General features: G+C 46.3%; 2 protein-coding genes across 10 annotated transcripts in view; both read right to left on the bottom strand.

Moving 5' to 3' along the window:
* The window catches only part of LOC106606175 (protein MTSS 1), a 156,041-nt gene extending 151,243 nt beyond the window's left edge, over positions 1–4,798 (bottom strand). For 4 of the 7 annotated variants that reach the window (XM_045696622.1, XM_045696620.1, XM_045696626.1 and 1 more), the window contains exon 1: positions 4,251–4,798. In XM_045696622.1, coding sequence (XP_045552578.1) covers positions 4,251–4,322 — 72 coding nt within the window. In that variant the 5' untranslated portion in view covers positions 4,323–4,798. The remainder of the gene's footprint in view (positions 1–4,250) is intronic. The other 3 variants (XM_045696619.1, XM_045696623.1, XM_045696621.1) reach the window with 1 other exon arrangement.
* Positions 4,799–11,843: 7,045 nt separating this feature from the next.
* The window catches only part of LOC106572986 (secretagogin), a 48,152-nt gene continuing 36,335 nt past the window's right edge, over positions 11,844–23,660 (bottom strand). The window contains exons 7-11 of one of the 3 annotated variants that reach the window (XM_045696627.1): positions 16,014–16,069; positions 15,279–15,324; positions 15,116–15,175; positions 13,600–13,668; positions 11,844–13,047 (exon numbers count right to left, since the gene is read on the bottom strand). In XM_045696627.1, the coding sequence (XP_045552583.1) occupies positions 12,916–13,047; positions 13,600–13,668; positions 15,116–15,175; positions 15,279–15,324; positions 16,014–16,069 (363 nt within the window). In that variant the 3' untranslated portion in view covers positions 11,844–12,915. Of the gene's footprint in view, positions 13,048–13,599; positions 13,669–13,936; positions 14,100–14,450; positions 14,577–15,115; positions 15,176–15,278; positions 15,325–16,013; positions 16,070–23,660 lie in introns of those variants that run through there. The other 2 variants (XM_045696631.1, XM_045696629.1) reach the window with 2 other exon arrangements.

Raw genomic sequence — 23,660 nt, forward strand, 5'->3', positions numbered from 1 at the left:
AGTGATGATGGACTAACCGATTAGACTTTATATTGACTATATTTAATAAACACACGGTAATGAACACACGGTAATGAACACACGGTAATGAACACACGGTAATGAACACACGGTAATGAACACACGGTAATGAACACACGGTAATGAACACACGGTAATGAACACACGGTAATGAACACACGGTAATGAACACGGTAATGAACACGGTAATGAACACACGGTAATGAACACACGGTAATGAACACACGGTAATGAACACACGGTAATGAACACACGGTAATGAACACACGGTAATGAACACACGGTAATGAACACACGGTAATAAACACACGGTAATGGACACACGGTAATGGACACACGGTAATGGACACACGGTAATGAACACACGGTAATGGACACACGGTAATGGACACACGGTAATGGACACACGGTAATGGACGGCCCTCTATTCGGCAAATCTGACCACGATTGCATCTTGCTCTTCCCCTCCTATAGGCAGAAACTCAAACAGGAAGCACCTGGAAGCACCTGAGGACCATTCACCGCTGGACTGACCAATCGGAATCTACGTTTCAAGATTGTTTTGGTCACGTGGACTGGGATATGTTCAGAGTAGCTTCAGAAAATAATATCGACACATATACCGATACGGTGAATGAGTTAATCAGGAAGTGTATAGGAGATGTTGTACCCATTGTGACTATTAAAACCTACCCAAACCAGAACCTGTGGATATATGGGAGCATTCACACAAAACTGAAAGCCCAAACCACCGCATTTAACCAGGACAAGAGGACTGGGAATATGGAAGAATACAAACAGTGTAGTTATTCCCTCCGCAAAGCAATCAAGCAGGCTAAACGTCGGTATAGGGACAAAGTTGATTCCCAGTTCAACGGTTCAGACACGAGACGTATGTGGCAGGGTCTACAGACAATCACGGATTATAAAAGGAAGACCAGCCACGTCGCGGACACCGACGTCTTGCTTCCAGACAGCCTGAACATCTTCTTCGCCCGCTTTGAGGATAATAAAGTGCCATCGCCGCGGCCCGCTACGAAGGACTGTGGGCTCTCCTTCTCCGTGGCCGACGTGAGTAAGACATTTAAGCGTGTTAACCCTCGCAAGGCTGCTGGCCCAGATGGTATCCCTAGCCGCGTCCTCAGAGCATGCGCAGACCAGCTAGCTGCTAACAGATATAGTCAATCTCTCCCTATCCCAGTCTGTTGTCCCCACATGTTTCAAGATGGCCACCATTGGCCCTGTACCTAAGAAAGCAAAGGTCATTTAACTAAATGGCTATCGCCCCGTAGCATTCACCTCATCATGAAGTGCTTTGAGAGAATAGTCAAGGATCATATCACCACCACCTTACCGGCCACCCTAGACACACTCCAATTTGCTTACCGCCCTAATAGATCCACAGACGATGCCACCACACTGCACACTGCCCTGTCCCATCTGGACAAGAGGAATACCTATGTAAGAATGCTGTTCATTGACTATAGCTTAGGATTCGACACCATATTACCCTCCAAGCTCATCATCAACCTCGAGGCCTTGGGTCTGAACCTCACCCTGTGCACCTGGGTCCTGGACTTCCTGATGGGCCGCCCCCAGGTGGTGAAGGTAGGAAACAACACTTCCTCTTTGCTGATCCTCAACACTGGGGCCCCACAAGGGTGCATGCTCAGCCCCCTCCCGTACTCCCTGTTCACCCATAACTGCGTGGCCAAGCACGCCTCCAACTCAATCATCAAGTTTGCAGACGACACAACAGTATTAGGCTTGATTACCAATGAGACAGCCTACAGGGAGGAGGTGAGGGCTCTGGGAGTGTGGTGCCAGGAAAATATCCTCTCACTCAACGTCAACAAAACTAAGGAGATGATCGTGGACTTCAGGAAACAGCAGAGGGAGCACCCCCCTATCCACATTGATGGGACCGCAGTGGAGAAGGTGGAACACTTCATGTTCCTTGGCGTACACATCACTGACAAACTGAAATGGTCCACCCACACGGACAGTGTGGTGAAGAAGGTGCAACAGCACAACAGCTCCTCTTCAACCTCAGGAGGCTGAAGATATTTGGCTTAACACCTAAAACCCTCACAAACTTTTACAGATGCACAATTGAGAGCATCCTGTTGGGCTGTATCACCGCCTGGTACAGCAACTGCACCGCCCACAAGCGCAAAGCTCTCCAGAGGGTGGTGGGGTCTGCCCAACGCATTACTGGGGGAAAACTTTCCTCCCTCCAGGACACCTACACCACCCGATGCCATAGGAAGTCCAAAAAGATCATCAAGGACATCAACCACCTGAACCACTGCCTGTTCACCCCGCTATCATCCAGAAGGCGAGGTCAGTACAGGTGCATCATAGCTGGGACCGAGTGACTGAAAAACAGCTTCTATCTCAAGGCCATCAGACTGCTAAACAGCCTTCACCAGCACATCAGAGGCTGCTGCCTATAGACATAGATTAGGGATCACTGGCCACTTCTAGAAATGGATCACAAGCCACTTTAATAATGTTTCTGTATCTAGCATTACCCATCTCATATGTATAAACTGTACTCCACACTATTCTACGGTATCTTAGTCACTTTTAAATGTTGTTTACATATTGCATCACCCATTTCATATGTATATACTGTATTGTATTCTGTACTATACCACTGCCTGTTAAACAGCCATCTCCAGCACATCAGAGGCTGCTGCCTACAGACATAGATTAGGAATCACTCGCCACTTTAAGGAAATGAAACACAAGCCACTTTAATAATGTCTCCGTATCTTGCATTACTCATCTCATATGTATAAACTGTACTCTATACTATGCAACGGTATCTTAGTCACTTTAATTGTTTGTAAATATTGCATCCCCCATCTCATATGTATATACTGTACTCTATACTATGCCATTGTATCTTAGTCCAATGCAGCTCTGACATATATGTATATATATTCCTAATCCATTCCTTACTTAGATTTACATGTATTTTGGGTATATGTTGTGGAACTGTTAGATATTACTGCACTGTCGGAGATAGAAGCACAAGCATTTCACTACACCCGCAGTAACATCTGCTAAACACGTGTATGTGACCAATAAAATGTGATTTGATTTGAGTAGTGTAATACTCAGACTATGCTGTCATCCGGGAGGCTGAGGAGAAGGTAAGTAAGGATGCTGTGTCTGATAATGATTTGTAGCATTAGTGACCTTAGGAATGTCACCCTGTGTAACACTATACCGCCATAACACAGGAGACAGAGACGGAGAGAGAGAGGGAGAGAGAGAGAGAGAGAGAGAGAGAGAGAAGAGAAAGAGAGCGAGAGAGAGAGAAGAGAGCGAGAGAGAGAGAAAGAGAGCGAGAGAGAGAGAAAGAGAGCGAGAGAAGAGAAAGAGAGCGAGAGAGAGAGAAAGAGAGAGAGAGAAGAGAAAGAGAGCGAGAGAGAGAGAGAGAGAGAGAGAGAGAGAAAGAGAGCGAGAGAAGAGAAAGAGAGCGAGAGAGAGAGAGAAAGAGAGGGAGAGAAGAGAAAGAGAGCGAGAGAGAGGAGAGAAAGAGAGGGAGAGGAGAGAAAGAGAGGAGAGAGAGAGAGAGAGGAGAGAAAGAGAGGAGAGAGAGAAAGAGAGCGAGAGAGAGAAAGAGAGCGAGAGAGAGAGAGAGGAGAGAAAGAGAGAGAGGAGAGAAAGAGAGAGAGAGAGAGAAAGAGCGAAACACACACCCATACAAACACACACAGCTCCTTAGCATCAGTAGTTTATGAATATTTCAAGAGCCTTGAAGGCAGAGACCCCCTGCTGAACAATAACCTAGATACCCACAGCAACAATAGATTCAGAGGTGAAAAATATACATTTCATACCATAACACTGCATTTGACATTGGAAGAAAACACCCAAGCCTCATCCATGTATAACCCCATTCTAGTATTTTTGTTTGACTCAATAAACTTCAGTCAATAGGCTTCATAGCTCGCCGTTTGGCCTGAAGCGCAAGCAGCTAGCCATGACATGACATGACATGATGATGCCTTGTCATTATCTGAAGCAACTGTCAAAAACACTGACAGCCAGCTAACGTTATGTACTTAGCTAGCTAGCTAACCTTAGTGGCCATTCCTACAGAACAGGTTACTGAATTAGTTCATATGGAGTTAGAGAAGTAGCTATTAGCTATCTATCTAGGTTATGTACACTGTTATAAACCAAATGATTCAGAACGGATAGGTTTGACTTACTTTCATGTCGCCTATCACACTTTGGAAAAGTCCCCCCAGTGCACTGCATTCTTTCTCAATAACAGCCTCCATTTTTCTGGACAACTGAGTACTGGTCAGTCTGACCGTCAAGCTGGACAGCTCCTGGACGTAAGAGTTGAAAGAAACCTCGGCTGTTTGAATACAAATCCTCGGTTATTTAATACAAATAATTTCGCTTTAGTTAACTATTCACCGAACGAGTGAAAAGACCTTGACTTGATGCAGAAACGAATAAAGCCGCTCCAGCCTATATCTTGATCGGCTCAGTCAAACGCTCTCGGACAAGAGGTGAGACTGAGAGAAGAATAGTCGCTGACGAGATTTAAAACCCAATCGCTTCTCCACTCACGGTCCATGATTCTCCAAATGACACAATTCCGAAACGTATTTAATACAACATGTATAGATATAGATCCGATAGTCTCTGGAGATTCAACGTAAACAACAAAATGATCTACACAGCTCCGTCTCAGAAGCTCAGTGTATTACAATGCAATTTCAGCTGGTCGAGTCCGGAGACTATGAGAAGATCTCAATACCAAAACATACTCCTGGCGTCCTCTCTGCTCTCCTCGTCTCCTTCTCAAAACCCATTGGAGGAGAAGGTACGAGGGGCGGGACCTCTGGCTTTCTCATCCAATGGGTTTTGAGAAGGAGACGATGAGCGCGTAGAGAGGACGCCAGGAGTATACTTTCTTCCCTAAAGGTACAGAGCGCATACCCGAACAGCGAAATGCACCCCCCCTCCTGGCTTTGACGCGTACTCGTATTGGCTTCTCGCCTTTTGCTGCCTTTATAAAAGGAACTATTTCTAACTTTCTCAACTCATCATAACGGCTATTTAAAACGGGAGAGAATATTGGATCCGATTTAGCAACAAAATTGTTCATGGAAATCTACAAAAACACTATACACACAAACACTCACTCACACTCACACACACTAACTACAATGACTCTCACACAAAACCTACACACATTCACATACTGTACACTACTGCCGCGTTCAAAACAACTGTGAACTCGGAAAAATACGAGGTCAAATCATTGAGCTTCAGGTCGGAAATTCGGAGCTCTAGAAAGAGCCCCGAGTTCCCGAGATGGAATTCCTAGTTGGATGACCGTTCAAATCGATTTTTCCCAGTCGGAGCTCGTTTTTTTTCCGAGTTCACAGCAGTGGCGATTTTAGCATGTCAATATTGGTGGGGCAAACAATTTTTACTTGTATTTATCAAAGCCACTACACAACACTACACAATACATTAATTGCACTATAATGGTGACTTCCAGTGGTGTAAAGTACTGAAGTAAAAAATACTTTCAAGTACTACTTAAGTAGTTTTTTTTTAGTATCTGTACTTCACTTTACTACTTATATTTTTTATGATTTTTACTTTTACTTCACTACATTCCTGAAGAAAATAATAGCATAGCTGATATGACTGACTTGCTTAAACAAATGTGTTTTTTACTGACAATTGACATGTACAAACTATGGCATAAGGGGACAAAGAGCAGATAAGAGGCAATCTGTCATTTCGATTAAGACTTTAATGAGCGAGCTAGGACGAACGTAGTCAATATCACTATTTGTTCAGCACTTTTGAAATGTACAGCGACAGAATTCAGAACATGGGCCATTCTTACAGTATTCTCCCTGTACACCAAGTCAGAGCCATAGGATAAATAAAGGCATATTATTTTTAATTGTACCTTTATTTAACTAGGCAAGTCAGTTAAGAACAAATTAGCTTCACTTGTGTATTTTATTTCTCTTTATCTTGTGTTAATATTATTTTGTTTAACTCTGCATCATTGGGTTGTATTCGGGGCCATGTGACAAATACTGTTCTATTTTGTAGAGAGGAGGGCAACAACATAAACAAACGTGTGGTCCTGAGCAAGCGCTCATTGTTCAGATTTGAAGGGGTCTAGTGACATCTAGTGACCAACACATGCATAGCCTGTGAGGTGGTTTATGGAAACATCAATTCAACTGTATTTGGAAAACAATATATAAGTGGGAAAAAGTAAAAATGTGTAGGCATTGGGGGAAAAAATCAGGACAAACGTTTTGCAAGGCATGAGGTTTCCCCCAAGACTAATGGTTTGTCTGGACTGGCTAATTTCAGACAAATACAACTGGTGCTTGTCTCCCTTCACCAGCAGATGTCTCCCTAGCCCTTGAAAATGGGCTAGTCACAACAGCAAGTTGGGATCCTTGGGACATACATACCATAAACCCTAACCCTAACCTTAACCCCTATCCTACCCTTACCTAACCTTAACCATAACCTTTGGTATTTGGTATGTTATTTGGATCCCCATTAGCTGTTGAGAAAGCAGCATCTACTCTTCCTGGGGTCCACACAGAACATGAAACATGACATAACATTATTAGACAACAGCTCAAGGACAGAACTACGTCAACACCTTAACCCTTACCTTAAACATTTTAAATATCAACTTCAACGGGGTGACGTCAGAGTTGGGACCTCCCAAGGATCCCATTTAGAAAATGGCTCATATTACACTAAAGGTTTAGACTACATAATGTGACTTTTCTATGTATACAACATGGATTACACAGGTCAAACTAAACAAGTGGTCTATTAGACTGTCCACTCCAAAGAGCAGGCGGTGTAGACCTATTCATGGAAACCAGAAGCAGTTAGCTTGTCTGTCTAGACTGAGACAGAGAGCAGGCGGTGTAGACCTATTCATGGAAACCAGAAGCAGTTAGCTTGTCTGTCTAGACTGAGACAGATAGCAGGCGGTGTAGACATATTCATGGAAACCAGAAGCAGTTAGCTTGTCTGTCTAGACTGAGATGTAGGCTTGTCCGTCAGACAGATAGCAGGCGGTGTAGACATATTCATGGAAACCAGAAGCAGTTAGCTTGTCTGTCTAGACTGAGACAGATAGCAGGCGGTGTAGACCTATTCATGGAAACCAGAAGCAGTTAGCTTGTCTGTCTAGACTGAGACAGATAGCAGGCGGTGTAGACCTATTCATGGAAACCAGAAGCAGTTAGTTTTTCTGTCTAGACTGAGATAGAGAGTAGGCTTGTCCGTCTAGACTGAGACAGATAGCAGGCGGTGTAGACATATTCATGGAAACCAGAAGCAGTTAGCTTGTCTGTCTAGACTGAGACAGATAGCAGGCGGTGTAGACCTATTCATGGAAACCAGAAGCAGTTAGCTTGTCTGTCTAGACTGAGACAGAGAGCAGGCGGTGTAGACCTATTCATGGAAACCAGAAGCAGTTAGCTTGTCTGTCTAGACTGAGACAGATAGCAGGCGGTGTAGACCTATTCATGGAAACCAGAAGCAGTTAGCTTGTCTGTCTAGACTGAGATAGAGAGTAGGCTTGTCCGTCTAGACTGAGACAGATAGCAGGCGGTGTAGACATATTCATGGAAACCAGAAGCAGTTAGCTTGTCTGTCTAGACTGAGACAGATAGCAGGCGGTGTAGACCTATTCATGGAAACCAGAAGCAGTTAGCTTGTCTGTCTAGACTGAGACAGAGAGCAGGCGGTTAGGGGAGTTGTTCTCATTATCACGTTAATACTCTGTTGTCAACCATAGCATGAGGTAGGTAGCTGGTTGTCCTCTAGGGATGTAGCTGGTCCTCCTCTAGGGGGGGTAGCTGGTCGTCCTCTAGGGAGAAGCTGGACCTCCTCTAGGGAGGTAGCTGGTCCTCCTCTAGGGGGTAGCTGGTCCTCCTCTAGGGGTAGCTGGTCCTCCTCTAGGGGGGGTAGCTGGTCTTCCTCTAGGGGGGTAGCTGGTCCTCCTCTAGGGGGGTAGCTGGTCCTCCTCTAGGGGGTAGCTGGTCCTCCTCTAGGGGGGTAGCTGGTCCTCCTCTAGGGGGGTAGCTGGTCCTCCTCTAGGGGTAGCTGGACCTACTCTAGGGAGGTAGCTGGTCCTCCTCTAGGGGGGTAGCTGGTCCTCCTCTAGGGGGTAGCTGGTCCTCCTCTAGGGGGGTAGCTGGTCCTCCTCTAGGGGGGTAGCTGGTCCTCCTCTAGGGGGGTAGCTGGTCCTCCTCTAGGTAGGTAGCTGGTCCTCCTCTAGGGGGGTAGCTGGTCCTCCTCTAGGGAGGTAGCTGGTCCTCCTCTAGGGGGTAGCTGGTCCTCCTATAGGGGGTAGCTGGTCCTCCTATGGGGGGTAGCTGGTCCTCCTCTAGGGGGGTAGCTGGTCCTCCTCTAGGGGGGTAGCTGGTCCTCCTCTAGGGGGTAGCTGGTCCTCCTCTAGGTGGTAGCTGGTCCTCCTCTAGGGGGGTAGCTGGTCCTCCTCTAGGTGGGTAGCTGGTCCTCCTCTAGGGGGTAGCTTGTCCTCCTCTAGGGGGGTAGCTGGTCCTCCTCTAGGGGGTAGCTGGTCCTCCTCAAGGGGGGTAGCTGGTCCTCCTCTGGGGGTAGCTGGTCGTCCTCTAGGGGGTAGCTGGTCCTCCTTTAGGGGGGTAGCTGGTCCTCCTTTAGGGGGTAGCTGGTCCTCCTCTAGGGGGTAGCTGGTCCTCCTCTAGGGGGGTAGCTGGTCCTCCTCTAGGGGGTAGCTGGTCCTCCTCTAGGGGGTAGCTGGTCCTCCTCTAGGGGGGTAGCTGGTCCTCCTTTAGGGGGGTAGCTGGTCCTCCCCTAGGGGGGTAGCTGGTCCTCCCCTAGGGGGGTAGCTGGTCCTCCTCTAGGGGGGTAGCTGGTCCTCCTCTAGGGGGTAGCTGGTCCTCCTCTAGGGGGTAGCTGGTCCTCCTTTAGGGGGGTAGCTGGTCCTCCTCTAGGGGGTAGCTGGTCCTCCTCTAGGGGGGTAGCTGGTCCTCCTCTAGGGGGTAGCTGGTCCTCCTCTAGGGGGGTAGCTGGTCCTCCTCTAGGGGGGTAGCTGGTCCTCCCTCTAGGGGGGTAGCTGGTCCTCCCCTAGGGGGTAGCTGGTCCTCCTCTAGGGGGGGTAGCTGGTCCTCCTTTAGGGGGGTAGCTGGTCCTCCTCTAGGGGGGTAGCTGGTCCTCCTCTAGGGGGTAGCTGGTCCTCCTCTAGGGGGGTAGCTGGTCCTCCTCTAGGGGGTAGCTGGTCCTCCTCTAGGGGGTAGCTGGTCCTCCTCTAGGGGGTAGCTGGTCCTCCTATAGGGGGTAGCTGGTCCTCCTCTAGGGGGGTAGCTGGTCCTCCTCTAGGGGGTAGCTGGTCCTCCTCTAGGGGGTAGCTGGTCCTCCTCTAGGGGGGTAGCTGGTCCTCCTCTAGGGGGGTAGCTGGTCCTCCCCTAGGGGGGTAGCTGGTCCTCCTTTAGGGGGTAGCTGGTCCTCCCCTAGGGGGGTAGCTGGTCCTCCTTTAGGGGGTAGCTGGTCTTCCTCTAGGGGGGTAGCTGGTCCTCCTCTAGGGGGGTAGCTGGTCCTCCCCTAGGGGGTAGCTGGTCCTCCTTTAGGGGGGTAGCTGGTCCTCCTCTAGGGGGTAGCTGGTCCTCCTCTAGGGGGTAGCTGGTCCTCCTCTAGGGGGGTAGCTGGTCCTCCTCTAGGGGGTAGCTGGTCCTCCTCTAGGGGGGTAGCTGGTCCTCCTTTAGGGGGGTAGCTGGTCCTCCTCTAGGGGGGTAGCTGGTCCTCCTTTAGGGGGGTAGCTGGTCCTCCTTTAGGGGGGTAGCTGGTCCTCCTCTAGGGGGTAGCTGGTCCTCTTCTAGCTATGTTGATAATTATCACACATTTTAGTTTCAGAGCTCAGCTAGAAAAGTGTGAACTCTATTTCTGTTCCGTTTTATTTGTGGACCACAGGAAGGGTAGCTCCTGCATGTACAATGGCTAATGTTGATCCTAATCAATTAAACTAAACCATTCAAATCAAATCGTATTGGTCACATACACATGGTTAGCAGATGTTAATGTGAGTGTAGCGAAGTGCTTGTGCTGCTAGTTCCAACAGTGCAGTAATATCTAACAAGTAATCTAACAATTCCACAACAACTACCTAATACACACTAATCTAAGTAAAGGAATGGAATAAGAATATATACATATAAATATATGGATGAGCAATGACCGAGCGGCATAGGCAAGATACAATAGATGATATAAAATACAATATATACATGTGAAATGAGTAGTGCAAGATATGTAAACATGATTAAAGTGACTAGTGATCCATTTATTGAAGTGTCCAATGATTTCAAGTCTATATGTAGGCAGCAGCCTCTCTGTGTTAGTGATGGCTGTTTAACATTCTGATGGCCTTGAGGTTCTATATGCATTCTGAGAGTTTTGTCAGTCACATAAAGACAGCATCTGACACAGTAATGAGTTTTTCTCCAACATGCAACGAACATCCTGTCAAGTGTTTTTTTAATCCAATTAGATCAGCGCATGGTTTTATCAGCTGCTTACAGGAAATCTGCTGCAGCCCCCAAAATGTATTGAGGTCATATCAGACTCAGAGATCCTGTCACGACAGAAAAAAAGTGAATGTATCTGTTTTGTACCGTAGCAGTTTGTCGTTTCCTTTCTGTATACAGGCGCTGTAGGGAAACACACCAGATGTTGATGACTCAACCATGTTTGTTCTGTCAGGTGCTTGCTGATTGAGATATCCCACCCACCCAACCACTCCTGAATGAATGAATGGGTTTCTATGGTGACCTAACCTCTCAACTGGAGCACAAGCTGCGTTCACTTCATTACACCTGCATCCCAAATGGAACCCTATTCCATATATAGTGCACTACTTTTGACCAAAGCCCTACGAGCCCTCCCCTCCACAACATTTACACAATGATTCTTATCTGTCTGTTTATGGATCTGAATGCAGCTGGAATATTTTCAAGGAGTTACTTTTTTAGATAACCAGTTTATTTACCACAATCAAATGAGTAGTGTAATATACTTCCCTCTCTCTCCCAGCAAACAGCATAGACCATACAAACCATTACTGTAGCATGTAGGGAACTTGTCAGCACTCCTGCAGCTGTTACACCTACAGTATGTGTTCCAAATTACACCCTATTCCTTAAATAGTGCCCTACTTTTGACCAGAGCGCAGTGGCTCTGAGGACAACTCTGGATTCCGTTCTAAGGTCATGAATGACTGTTAGTTCTATATCTCCAGCCTGTGTAGATGGGTTGAGTCAGGGTTTGCCAACTGGCGGACCGCGGGCCGAATTTAGCCTGCAGGTGGTTTTATTTGGCCTCCAAAGTTTTCTGAGCCCAAAAAAATCAGCTCCTAGTGAATTTAATTTAAGAAAATCTGTTCCCAAGTATAATAGAGAGAAACATGTGATCGTATACAAATATAAGCAAGGTTTGAAATTATTATGTTTTAATCTCATATTTTATCTGTTTGGGCTTCTTGCGGTCAATTTGCAGTCCACAAATTGATCTGTAATTATGTTCTGGCCCCCAGACCATCCAAAAAAACCCGTGGCTGAATCTAGTTGATGATCCCTGGGTTAAGTAAATATAATGTGCATATTTAGTGGCGCTATATAATTAACAGAAGTGTAAAATGTTGGCTATTGGCCCAATGCTCTTAATCACTGCCCAGTGGTACTGTATACACAGGCAGTATTGTACGCACTAATGTTAAATGTATCTGTAACAAAGTACACAACACCAAGTACCACTATTCTTGATTTAATTATCATTGTTAAACATCATCATATAATATTAAAAACAGCAACTCACCTAATGTACAATACAGAACTACATGCAAATTGCCCAATAGCTAGCTATGGCCAGGCCAACAAAACACAACAGGAAAAACATAAGCATCATTCACAACACAGTCTTGAACATTGAGCATTCTCCTGCTTTTTCAAATAGATACACTTTCATTTACCAGTAGACTACCTGTATTATTCTGTATTCATTTACCAGTAGACTACCTGTATTATTCTGTATTAATTTACCAGTAGGCTACCTGTATTATTCTGTATTAATTTACCAGTAGGCTACATGTATTATTCTGTATTCATTTACCAGTAGGCTACCTGTATTCTTCTGTATTCATTTACCAGTAGGCTACATGTATTATTCTGTATTCATTTACCAGTAGGCTACATGTATTATTCTGTATTCATTTACCAGTAGGCTACCTGTATTATTCTGTATTAATTTACCAGTAGACTACCTGTATTATTCTGTATTAATTTACCAGTAGGCTACCTGTATTGTTCTGTATTAATTTACCAGTAGGCTACATGTATTATTCTGTATTAATTTACCAGTAGGCTACCTGTATTATTCTGTATTCATTTACCAGTAGGCTACCTGTATTATTCTGTATTCATTTACCAGTAGACTACCTGTATTATTCTGCATTCATTTACCAGTAGGCTACCTGTATTATTCTGTATTCATTTACCAGTAGACTACATGTATTATTCTGTATTCATTTACCAGTAGGCTACATGTATTATTCTGTATTCATTTACCAGTAGGCTACCTGTATTATTCTGTATTCATTTACCAGTAGGCTACCTGTATTATTCTGTATTCATTTACCAGTATTATTTTGAATCTATCACAAGAAAATACAATTGATATCATTCAGAACAGTGCTTGTTCCACAACATGCTAAAACACTAGCAGCTGTTGTTTTTGAAGATTGGACATAAAGTTCTGGGTGTTCTGGATGCATCACAGTGAGGGGAAGGATCAGTAGTAGAGGTCTTCTCTGTTTGGGGAAACCTAGGCCTTATTGGGCTTCATTCCCAGGCACAGCGCTAGCTCATTCCTCTGGATCTTTCCATCTTTGTTGACGTCACAGTGTCCCAGCAGCACAGCCCTCAGTTTGTCCAGCTCTGGACCAGTGATGCTGGGCTGGATGGAAGATCAACAGGTAAAACACATTAGTAGTCAAACTATGTTTGTATAGATGTATTTTATATTGCACAAAAACTGCTCTTCCGAGACAATTAAGATCTATTGAATGTGTGGGCTAAAGTTAATGTATTCTGTAAGTTCCTTGAGGTCAAGAGGTGAAGGATTTCATCTGTTTTTGATGGATACAGAGAACACTGGACACAATAGATGTCCTTTGGGCCAGCCAGGACAGAGATGTATCAGATAGAAGCATGTTCATAACAAGGACATACACAATAGGTATCATATAGGAACATGTTAAGACTGACTCATAAAGATATACAACACAACAGGATAAAACAATAGACACCAATTCTACCTTTCCCAACACAATATTGTCCCACATGACCTTTACATAAACATGACCTTTACAAGACATAGAGTAGATTATTATAGGAACATGCATAGTCCCATGTTATGACAAACACATGACCTTTACAAATACAATAGTCAATTATAATAGGAACATGTTTGTGGCACATTCATAAAGATATTGTCTGATATTCTTACCCTGACCAGTTCCATCATGTCTTTTACAAAGCCATCCACCTCTGGTCCTTCCAAAGCTCCGGTGTGACTCTGACCAATGGAGAAGAGAGAACATAGAACTCATTAAAAGCTCCGGTGTTACTCTGACCAATGGAGAAGAGAGAACATAGAACATAGAACTCATTAAAAGCTCCGGTGTTACTCTGACCAATGGAGAAGAGAGAACATAGAACTCATTAAAAGCTCCGGTGTTACTCTGACCAATGGAGAAGAGAGAACATAGAACTCATTAAAAGCTCCGGTGTGACTCTGACCAATGGAGAAGAGAGAACATAGAACTCATTAAAAGCTCCGGTGTTACTCTGACCAATGGAGAAGAGAGAACATAGAACTCATTAAAAGCTCCGGTGTTACTCTGACCAATGGAGAAGAGAGAACATAGAACTCATTAAAAGCTCCGGTGTTACTCTGACCAATGGAGAAGAGAGAACATAGAACTCATTAAAAGCTCCGGTGTGACTCTGACCAATGGAGAAGAGAGAACATAGAACTCATTAAAAGCTCCGGTGTTACTCTGACCAATGGAGAAGAGAGAACATAGAACTCATTAAAAGCTCCGGTGTTACTCTGACCAATGGAGAAGAGAGAACATAGAACTCATTAAAAGCTCCGTTGTTACTCTGACCAATGGAGAAGAGAGAACATAGAACTCATTAAAAGCTCCGGTGTTACTCTGACCAATGGAGAAGAGAGAACATAGAACTCATTAAAAGCTCCGGTGTTACTCTGACCAATGGAGAAGAGAGAACATAGAACTCATTAAAAGCTCCGTTGTTACTCTGACCAATGGAGAAGAGAGAACATAGAACTCATTAAAAGCTCCGTTGTTACTCTGACCAATGGAGAAGAGAGAACATAGAACTCATTAAAAGCTCCGGTGTTACTCTGACCAATGGAGAAGAGAGAACATAGAACTCATTAAAAGCTCCGGTGTTACTCTGACCAATGGAGAAGAGAGAACATAGAACTCATTAAAAGCTCCGTTGTTACTCTGACCAATGGAGAAGAGAGAACATAGAACATAGAACTCATTAAAAGCTCCGTTGTTACTCTGACCAATGGAGAAGAGAGAACATAGAACTCATTAAAAGGTCATCATGCCAAAATTGTAATCTCATTTCTCTGAATGCAGACCAAACATCCTTGTTTTGCAACTCATATTTAATTTACAGACCATATAGAGGAAGCAGTTGCGCTGCAAATCAAATCCAACATCCCAGCCCCAAGGGATTTAGTAAACACATGTAGTTTTTCAGGATCTATGTCAAGTAATGCAAGTGGAAGAAATGGCACAGCAGCCATTTTGGGAGGGGGTGTGGATGACCACACACCATAGCAGTCATCTTTTTGATGAAAGAAGTGACGAAAGAAGTGATGGATAAGAGTTTAAGTGTTGTAACTACAAAGATCAACAAAGCATTTTAGAGTTGGGCACTTTAAACAACAAAACATTATTTATCATTCTGTCTGTACTCACAACATCATAGTGGTTGAATATTTTGTCAAAGTCTCTCTTTCTGTCTTCTTGACTGGAGGCCTGTAAACAGAGTCGATTACGGTTAGTTTCATCTTCCATTTCCTAAGAAGATTTAGCAGAGTAATGTAAGGAGCATTCGGAGAAACACATCAACTGAACTCACATCCATTTTGAACTGTAGCATGAAATTCTCTTCTAGAGCCAGGATCCTAAAGGAAAACGTGAAATAAACAACAATTTGATCAGCAAAACAGCATAGTTAGAAAAGGTATTGGTACTACAGTATACAGTCAATTAGAAGTACCTGACCAAACGGTTCAGTATTCAGAATTGTAATAGAGTCAATTAGAAGTACCTGACCAAACGGTTCAGTATTCAGAATTGTAATAGAGTCAATTAGAAGTACCTGGCCAAACGGTTCAGTATTCAGAATTGTAATAGAGTCAATTAGAAGTACCTGGCCAAATGGTTCAGTATTCAGAATTGTAATAGAGTCAATTAGAAGTACCTGGCCAAACGGTTCAGTATTCAGAATTGTAATAGAGTCAATTAGAAGTACCTGGCCAAACGGTTCAGTATTCAGAATTGTAATAGAGTCAATTAGAAGTACCTGGCCAAACGGTTCAGTATTCAGAATTGTAATAGAGTCAATTAGAAGTACCTGGCCAAACGGTTCGGTATTCAGAATTGTAATAGAGTCAATGAAGTACCTGGCCAAATGGTTCTATTAGATTTAGTCAATCATACGGCCAAACGGTTCAGTATTCAGAATTGTAATAGAGTCAATCAGAAGTACCTGGCCAAACGGTTCAGTATTCAGAATTGTAATAGAGTCAATTAGAAGTACCTGGCCAAACGGTTCAGTATTCAGAATTGTAATAGAGTCAATTAGAAGTACCTGGCCAAATCGTTCAGATCCAAGCGACCATCCTTATTTTTGTCAAAAATCTTCATCTGTTAGAAAAAAGGAATTGATGCATAATAAAACATGTGTAATTTTGGTTCAAGACCGACCAATGGAGATATTACATATATTTGGCGATTACTGGTTTTCCTGCTTAAAAAAGCCAACTAAACATGTTTGTCAATGGTTTAGATCTGAGCACAAATAAACACACTGACGCAGGTTAGCGTTTTCATTATGAATCTTGTTCTGGAGGCAGCTCTGCAGAGTGGAAATGCCACAACGTGATTAAACCCAACCCTAACCTTAACCACACTGCTAAGCCTAATGCCTAACCCTAACCTTAACCACACTGCTAAGCCTAATGCCTAACCCTAACCTTAACCACACTGCTAAGCCTAATGCCTAACCCTAACCTTAACCACACTGCTAAGCCTAATGCCTAACCCTAACCTTAACCACACTGCTAAGCCTAATGCCTATCCCTAACCTTAACCACACTGCTAAGCCTAATGCCTAACCCAACCTTAACCACACTGCTACCTAATCGCCTAACCTAACCTTAACCATACTGCTAACCCAAATGCCTAAACCTAACCTAACCACACTGCTAAGCCTAATGCCTAACCCTAACCTTAACCATACTGCTAACCCAAATGCCTAACCCTAACCTTAACCACACTGCTAAGCCTAATGCCAACCTAACCTTAACCATACTGCTAACCCAAATGCCTAACCCTAACCTAACCACACTGCTAAGCCTAATGCCTAACCCTAACCTTAACCACACTCTTAAGCCTAATGCCTAACCCTAACCCTAACCACACTGCTAAGCCTAATGCCTAACCCTAACCTTGGAACCACACTGCTAGGCCTAATGCCTAACCCTAACCTTAACCATACCTAACCCAAATGCTAACCCTAACCTTAACACACTGCTAAGCCTAATGCCTAACCCCAACCTTAACCACACTGCTAAGCCTAATGCCTAACCCTAACCTTAACCACACTGCTAAGCCTAATGCCTAACCCTAACCCCTTAACCACACTGCTAAGCCTAATGCCTAACCCTAACCCTAACCATACTGCTAACCCAAATGCCTAACCCTAACCTTAACCACACTGCTAAGCCTAATGCCTAACCTAACCTTAACCATACTGCTAACCCAAATGCCTAACCTAACTCTTAACCACACTGCTAAGCCTAATGCCTAACCTAACCTTAACCATACTGCTAACCCAAATGCCAACCCTAACCTTAACCACACTGCTAAGCCTAATGCCTAACCTAACCTTAACCACACTGCTAAGCCTAATGCCTAACCTAACCTTACCATACTGCTAAGCCTAATGCCACCTAACCTTAACCACACTGCTAAGCCTAATGCCTAACCCTAACCTTAACCACACTGCTAAGCCTAATGCCTAACCCTAACCTTAACCACACTGCTAAGCCTAATGCCTATCCCTAACCTTAAAGGCACATTTTTGTTTTCGTACATTTTTACAATATAGGCAATTTCGACTTTGCAGCTGGCCTATCTAAGGGGAAATCTCTCAGCTCTGCCTCCAAGACAAGACTCTTGACAATAAAGGTCAACCTGCCATTTTGACAGTCACTCTCTTTGAAAATAAATATGATAGATAGGTTAGAGGTACTCTAACGAGAACGGGGTGATGCCAGACCAGGCCAGGGTGAGAGACAGACAGGCCAGGGTGAGAGACAGACAGGCCAGGGTGAGAGACAGACAGGGTGATGTCAGACCAGGCCAGGGTGAGAGACAGACAGGCCAGGGTGAGAGACAGACAGGCCAGGGTGAGAGACAGACAGGGTGATGCCAGACCAGGGCAGGGTGAGAGACAGACAGGCCAGGGTGAGAGACAGACAGGCCAGGGTGAGAGACAGACAGAGTGAATCGGTATGAGAGGTGTGACAGTCTCCCACCAGACACTGGTAATCTAATATCAGTCTGTTAGATGAGATGATTAATACAGCTGGACAGAGTGATCTGCTGCTGGCTGCCACAACATAGCCCTGTCACGGTCCCAAATGACTCCCTATTCCCTATATAGTGTACTACTTTTGACCAGGGCCCATAAGGAATAGGATGCCATTTGGGAACACACTACCCTGTCTGATGAACTGGAGAGAGAGAGACCACACCTGGCTGCAGGATGAAGCCATTTTCTCCTCACTGGGAATCTGAGTCAGGGAAGTCCATTTAACGTTAGAGCAGAAGTTAGAACGTTTTCAGAGAAGGGAACAAGCCTCAGGGTATAGATAAGATTGGAAAAACAAGTCGGTGACAGGTGCCAGTATAATGCGATGACCCTTTCACAGGAGTCTGGGAACAAGCCACATCGGAGCGGCAGGTAGCCTAGTGGTTAGAGTGTAGGGACGGCAGGTAGCCTGGTGGTTAGAGTGTAGGGACAGCAGGTAGCCTAGTGGTTAGAGTGTAGGGGTGTCAGGTAGACTAGTGGTTAGAGTGTAGGGACGGCAGGTAGCCTAGTGGTTAGAGTGTAGGGACGGCAGGTAGACTAGTGGTTAGAGTGTAGGGACGGTAGGTAGCCTAGTGGTTAGAGTGTAGGGGCGGCAGGTAGTCTAGTGGTTAGAGTGTAGGGGCAGGCAGGTAGCCTAGTGGTTAGAGTGTAGGGGCGGCAGGTAGCCTAGTGGTTAGAGTGTAGGGGTGGCAGGTAGCCTAGTGGTTAGCGTGTAGGGGCGAGGTAGCCTAGTGGTTAGAGTGTAGGGGCGGCAGGTAGCCTAGTGGTTAGAGTGTAGGGACGGGCAGGTAGCCTAGTGGTTAGAGTGTAGGGGCGGCAGGTAGCCTAGTGGTTAGAGTGTAGGGACGGCAGGTAGCCTAGTGGTTAGAGTGTAGGGGCAGGCAGGTAGCCTAGTGGTTAGAGTGTAGGGACAGGCAGGTGTCTAGTGGTTAGAGTGTAGGGACGGCAGGTAGCCTAGTGGTTAGAGTGTAGGGGCAGGCAGGTAGACTAGTGGTTAGAGTGTAGGGGCAGGCAGGTAGACTAGTGGTTAGAGTGTAGGGACGGCAGGTAGCCTAGTGGTTAGAGTGTAGGGGCGGCAGGTAGACTAGTGGTTAGAGTGTAGGGGCAGGCAGGTAGACTAGTGGTTAGAGTGTGGGGGGCAGGCAGGTAGCCTAGTGGTTAGAGTGTAGGGGCGGCAGGTAGCCTAGTGGTTAGAGTGTAGGGACGGTAGGTAGACTAGTGGTTAGAGTGTAGGGGCGGCAGGTAGACTAGTGGTTAGAGTGTAGGGACAGGTAGACTAGTGGTTAGAGTGTAGGGGCAGGCAGGTAGACTAGTGGTTAGAGTGTAGGGACGGTAGGTAGCCTAGTGGTTAGAGTGTAGGGGCGGCAGGTAGCCTAGTGGTTAGAGTGTAGGGAGGCAGGTAGCCTAGTGGTTAGAGTGTAGGGACGGCAGGTAGCCTAGTGGTTAGAGTGTAGGGACGGCAGGTAGTCTAGTGGTTAGAGTGTAGGGGCAGGCAGGTAGACTAGTGGTTAGAGTGTAGGGACGGCAGGTAGCCTAGTGGTTAGAGTGTAGGGACGGCAGGTAGCCTAGTGGTTAGAGTGTAGGGGCAGGCAGGTAGTCTAGTGGTTAGAGTGTAGGGACGGCAGGTAGCCTAGTGGTTAGAGTGTAGGGGCGGCAGGTAGACTAGTGGTTAGAGTGTAGGGACGTCAGGTAGCCTAGTGGTTAGAGTGTAGGGGCAGGCAGGTAGCCTAGTGGTTAGAGTGTAGGGACGGTAGGTAGCCTAGTGGTTAGAGTGTAGGGGCGGCAGGTAGCCTAGTGGTTAGAGTGTAGGGACAGGCAGGTAGACTAGTGGTTAGAGTGTAGGGGCGGCAGGTAGCCTAGTGGTTAGAGTGTAGGGACAGGTAGCCTAGTGGTTAGAGTGTAGGGGCAGGCAGGTAGCCTAGTGGTTAGAGTGTAGGGACGGCAGGTAGCCTAGTGGTTAGAGTGTAGGGGCAGGCAGGTAGCCTAGTGGTTAGAGTGTAGGGACGGCAGGTAGACTAGTGGTTAGAGTGTAGGGACGGCAGGTAGCCTAGTGGTTAGAGTGTAGGGGCAGGCAGGTAGCCTAGTGGTTAGAGTGTAGGGGCAGGCAGGTAGCCTAGTGGTTAGAGTGTAGGGACGGCAGGTAGCCTAGTGGTTAGAGTGTAGGGGCGGCAGGTAGCCTAGTGGTTAGAGTGTAGGGACGGCAGGTAGCCTAGTGGTTAGAGTCTAGGGACGGCAGGTAGCCTAGTGGTTAGAGTGTAGGGGCGGCAGGTAGCCTAGTGGTTAGAGTGTAGGGGCAGGCAGGTAGCCTAGTGGTTAGAGTGTAGGGACGGCAGGTAGACTAGTGGTTAGAGTGTAGGGACGGCAGGTAGCCTAGTGGTTAGAGTGTAGGGACGGCAGGTAGACTAGTGGTTAGAGAGTAGGGACGGCAGGTAGACTAGTGGTTAGAGTGTAGGGACGGCAGGTAGACTAGTGGTTAGAGTGTAGGGGCAGGCAGGTAGCCTAGTGGTTAGAGTGTAGGGACGGCAGGTAGCCTAGTGGTTAGACTGTAGGGGCAGGCAGGTAGCCTAGTGGTTAGAGTGTAGGGACGGCAGGTAGCCTAGTGGTTAGAGTGTAGGGGCAGGCAGGTAGCCTAGTGGTTAGAGTGTAGGGGCGGCAGGTAGCCTAGTGGTTAGAGTGTAGGGGCAGGCAGGTAGCCTAGTGGTTAGAGTGTAGGGACGGCAGGTAGACTAGTGGTTAGAGTGTAGGGACGGCAGGTAGCCTAGTGGTTAGAGTGTAGGGACGGCTGGTAGCCTAGTGGTTAGAGTGTAGGGACGGCAGGTAGCCTAGTGGTTAGAGCGTAGGGACGGCAGGTAGCCTAGTGGTTAGAGTGTAGGGGCGGCAGGTAGTCTAGTGGTTAGAGTGTAGGGACGGCAGGTAGACTAGTGGTTAGAGTGTAGGGACGGCAGGTAGCCTAGTGGTTAGAGTGTAGGGACGGCAGGTAGACTAGTGGTTAGAGTGTAGGGGCGGCAGGTAGCCTAGTGGTTAGAGTGTAGGGACGGCAGGTAGACTAGTGGTTAGAGTGTAGGGGCGGCAGGTAGCTTAGTGGTTAGAGTGTAGGGGCAGGCAGGTAGCCTAGTGGTTAGAGTGTAGAGGCAGGCAGGTAGACTAGTGGTTAGAGTGTAGGGACGGCAGGTAGCTAAGTGGTTAGAGTGTAGGGGCAGGCAGGTAGCCTAGTGGTTAGAGTGTAGGGACGGCAGGTAGCCTAGTGGTTAGAGTGTAGGGACGGCAGGTAGCCTAGTGGTTAGAGTGTAGGGGCAGGCAGGTAGACTAGTGGTTAGAGGTGTAGGGGCGGCAGGTAGCTTAGTGGTTGGGTGTAGAGGCAGGCAGGTAGGCTCGTGGTTAGAGTGTAGGGGCAGGCAGGTAGCCTAGTGGTTAGAGTGTAGGGACGGCAGGTAGCCCAGTGGTTAGAGTGTTGGGACAGGCAGGTAGCCTAGTGGTTAGAATGTAGGGGCAGGCAGGTAGCCTAGTGGTTAGAGTGTAGGGGCGGCAGGTAGCCTAGTGGTTAGAGTGTAGGGCCGGCAGGTAGCCTAGTGGTTAGAGTGTAGGGGCGGCAGGTAGCCTAGTGGTTAGAGTGTAGGGACAAGCAGGTAGCCTAGTGGTTAGAGTGTAGGGACGGCAGGTAGCCTAGTGGTTAGACTGTAGGGGCCGGCAGGTAGACTAGTGGTTAGAGTGTAGGGAGGCAGGTAGCCTAGTGGTTAGAGTGTAGGGGCAGGCAGGTAGCCTAGTGGTTAGAGTGTAGGGACGGCAGGTAGCCTAGTGGTTAGAGTGTAGGGGCGGCAGGTAGCCTAGTGGTTAGAGTGTAGGGGCGGCAGGTAGCCTAGTGGTTAGAGTGTAGGGGCGGCAGGTAGCCTAGTGGTTAGAGTGTAGGGACGGCAGGTAGACTAGTGGTTAGAGCGTAGGGCGGCAGGTAGACTAGTGGTTGGAGTGTAGGGACGGCAGGTAGACTAGTGGTTAGAGTGTAGGGACGGCAGGTAGACTAGTGGTTAGAGTGTAGGGACGGCAGGTAGTCTAGCGGTTAGAGTGTGGGGCAGGCAGGTAGCCTAGTGGTTAGAGTGTAGGGACGGCAGGTAGCCTAGTGGTTAGAGTGTAGGGGCGGCAGGTAGCCTAGTGGTTAGAGTGTAGGGCGGCAGGTAGACTAGTGGTTAGAGTGTAGGGACGGCAGGTAGACTAGTGGGTAGCTTAGTGGTTAGAGTGTAGGGGCGGCAGGTAGCCTAGTGGTTAGAGTTTAGGGACGGCAGGTAGCCCAGTGGTTAGAGTGTAGGGGCGGTAGGTAGCCTAGTGGGTAGCTTAGTGGTTAGAGTGTAGGGGCGGTAGGTAGACTAGCGGTTAGAGCGTTGGGCCTGTAACCGAAAGGTTGGTGGATCGAATCCCTGAACTGACAAGGTAAAAATCTGTCGTTCTGCCCCTGAACAAGGCAGTTAACCCACTGTTCCTAGGCCGTCATTGTAAATAAGAATTTGTTCTTAACTGACTTGCCTAGTTAAATAAAGGTTAAATAAAACTACATATTAAACATCCTGAAGACCCTGTACAGTTTATACACAGCGGGGGGTTGTAATGAACGTCACGGCAACCAGATTTACCTGCTGAATCTATACCACCTTCAGTGACATGAAAGGCACTCTGAAAGAGCCACCAATGAGGTTCATTTACCCCGCAGTAATGGTTCTAGAGACTGATGACTGCATTAATGGTTCTAGAGACTGATGACTGCATTAGGTTGATTAGAGACTGATGACTGCATTAATGGTTCTAGAGACTGATGACTGCATTAATGGTTCTAGAGACTGATGACTGCATTAGGTTGATTAGAGACTGATGACTGCATTAATGGTTCTAGAGACTGATGACTGCATTAATGGTTCTAGAGACTGATGACTGCATTAATGGTTCTAGAGACTGATGACTGCATTAATGGTTCTAGAGACTGATGACTGCATTAATGGTTCTAGAGACTGATGACTGCATTAGGTTGATTAGAGACTGATGACTGCATTAATGGTTCTAGAGACTGATGACTGCATTAATGGTTCTAGAGACTGATGACTGCATTAGGTTGATTAGAGACTGATGACTGCATTAGTTTGATTAGAGACTGATGACTGCATTAATGGTTCTAGAGACTGATGACTGCATTAGATGGTTCTAGAGACTGATGACTGCATTAGATTGATTAGAGACTGATGACTGCATTAATGGTTCTAGAGACTCGATGACTGCATTAATGGTTCTAGAGACTGATGACTGCATTAATGGTTCTAGAGACTGATGACTGCATTAGATTGATTAGAGACTGATAACTGCATTAATGGTTCTAGAGACTGATGACTGCATCAATGGTTCTAGAGACTGATGACTGCATTAGATTGATTAGAGACTGATGACTGCATTAGATTGATTAGAGACTGATGACTGCATTAATGGTTCTAGAGACTGATGACTGCATTAGGTTGATTAGAGACTGATGACTGCATTAGATTGATTAGAGACTGATGACTGCATTAATGGTTCTAGAGACTGATGACTGCATTAGGTTGATTAGAGACTGATGACTGCATTAATGGTTCTAGAGACTGATGACTGCATTAATGGTACTAGAGA

The sequence above is a fragment of the Salmo salar genome, chromosome ssa02, assembly GCF_905237065.1.
Source record: "Salmo salar chromosome ssa02, Ssal_v3.1, whole genome shotgun sequence".
Lineage (NCBI taxonomy): Eukaryota > Metazoa > Chordata > Actinopteri > Salmoniformes > Salmonidae > Salmo > Salmo salar.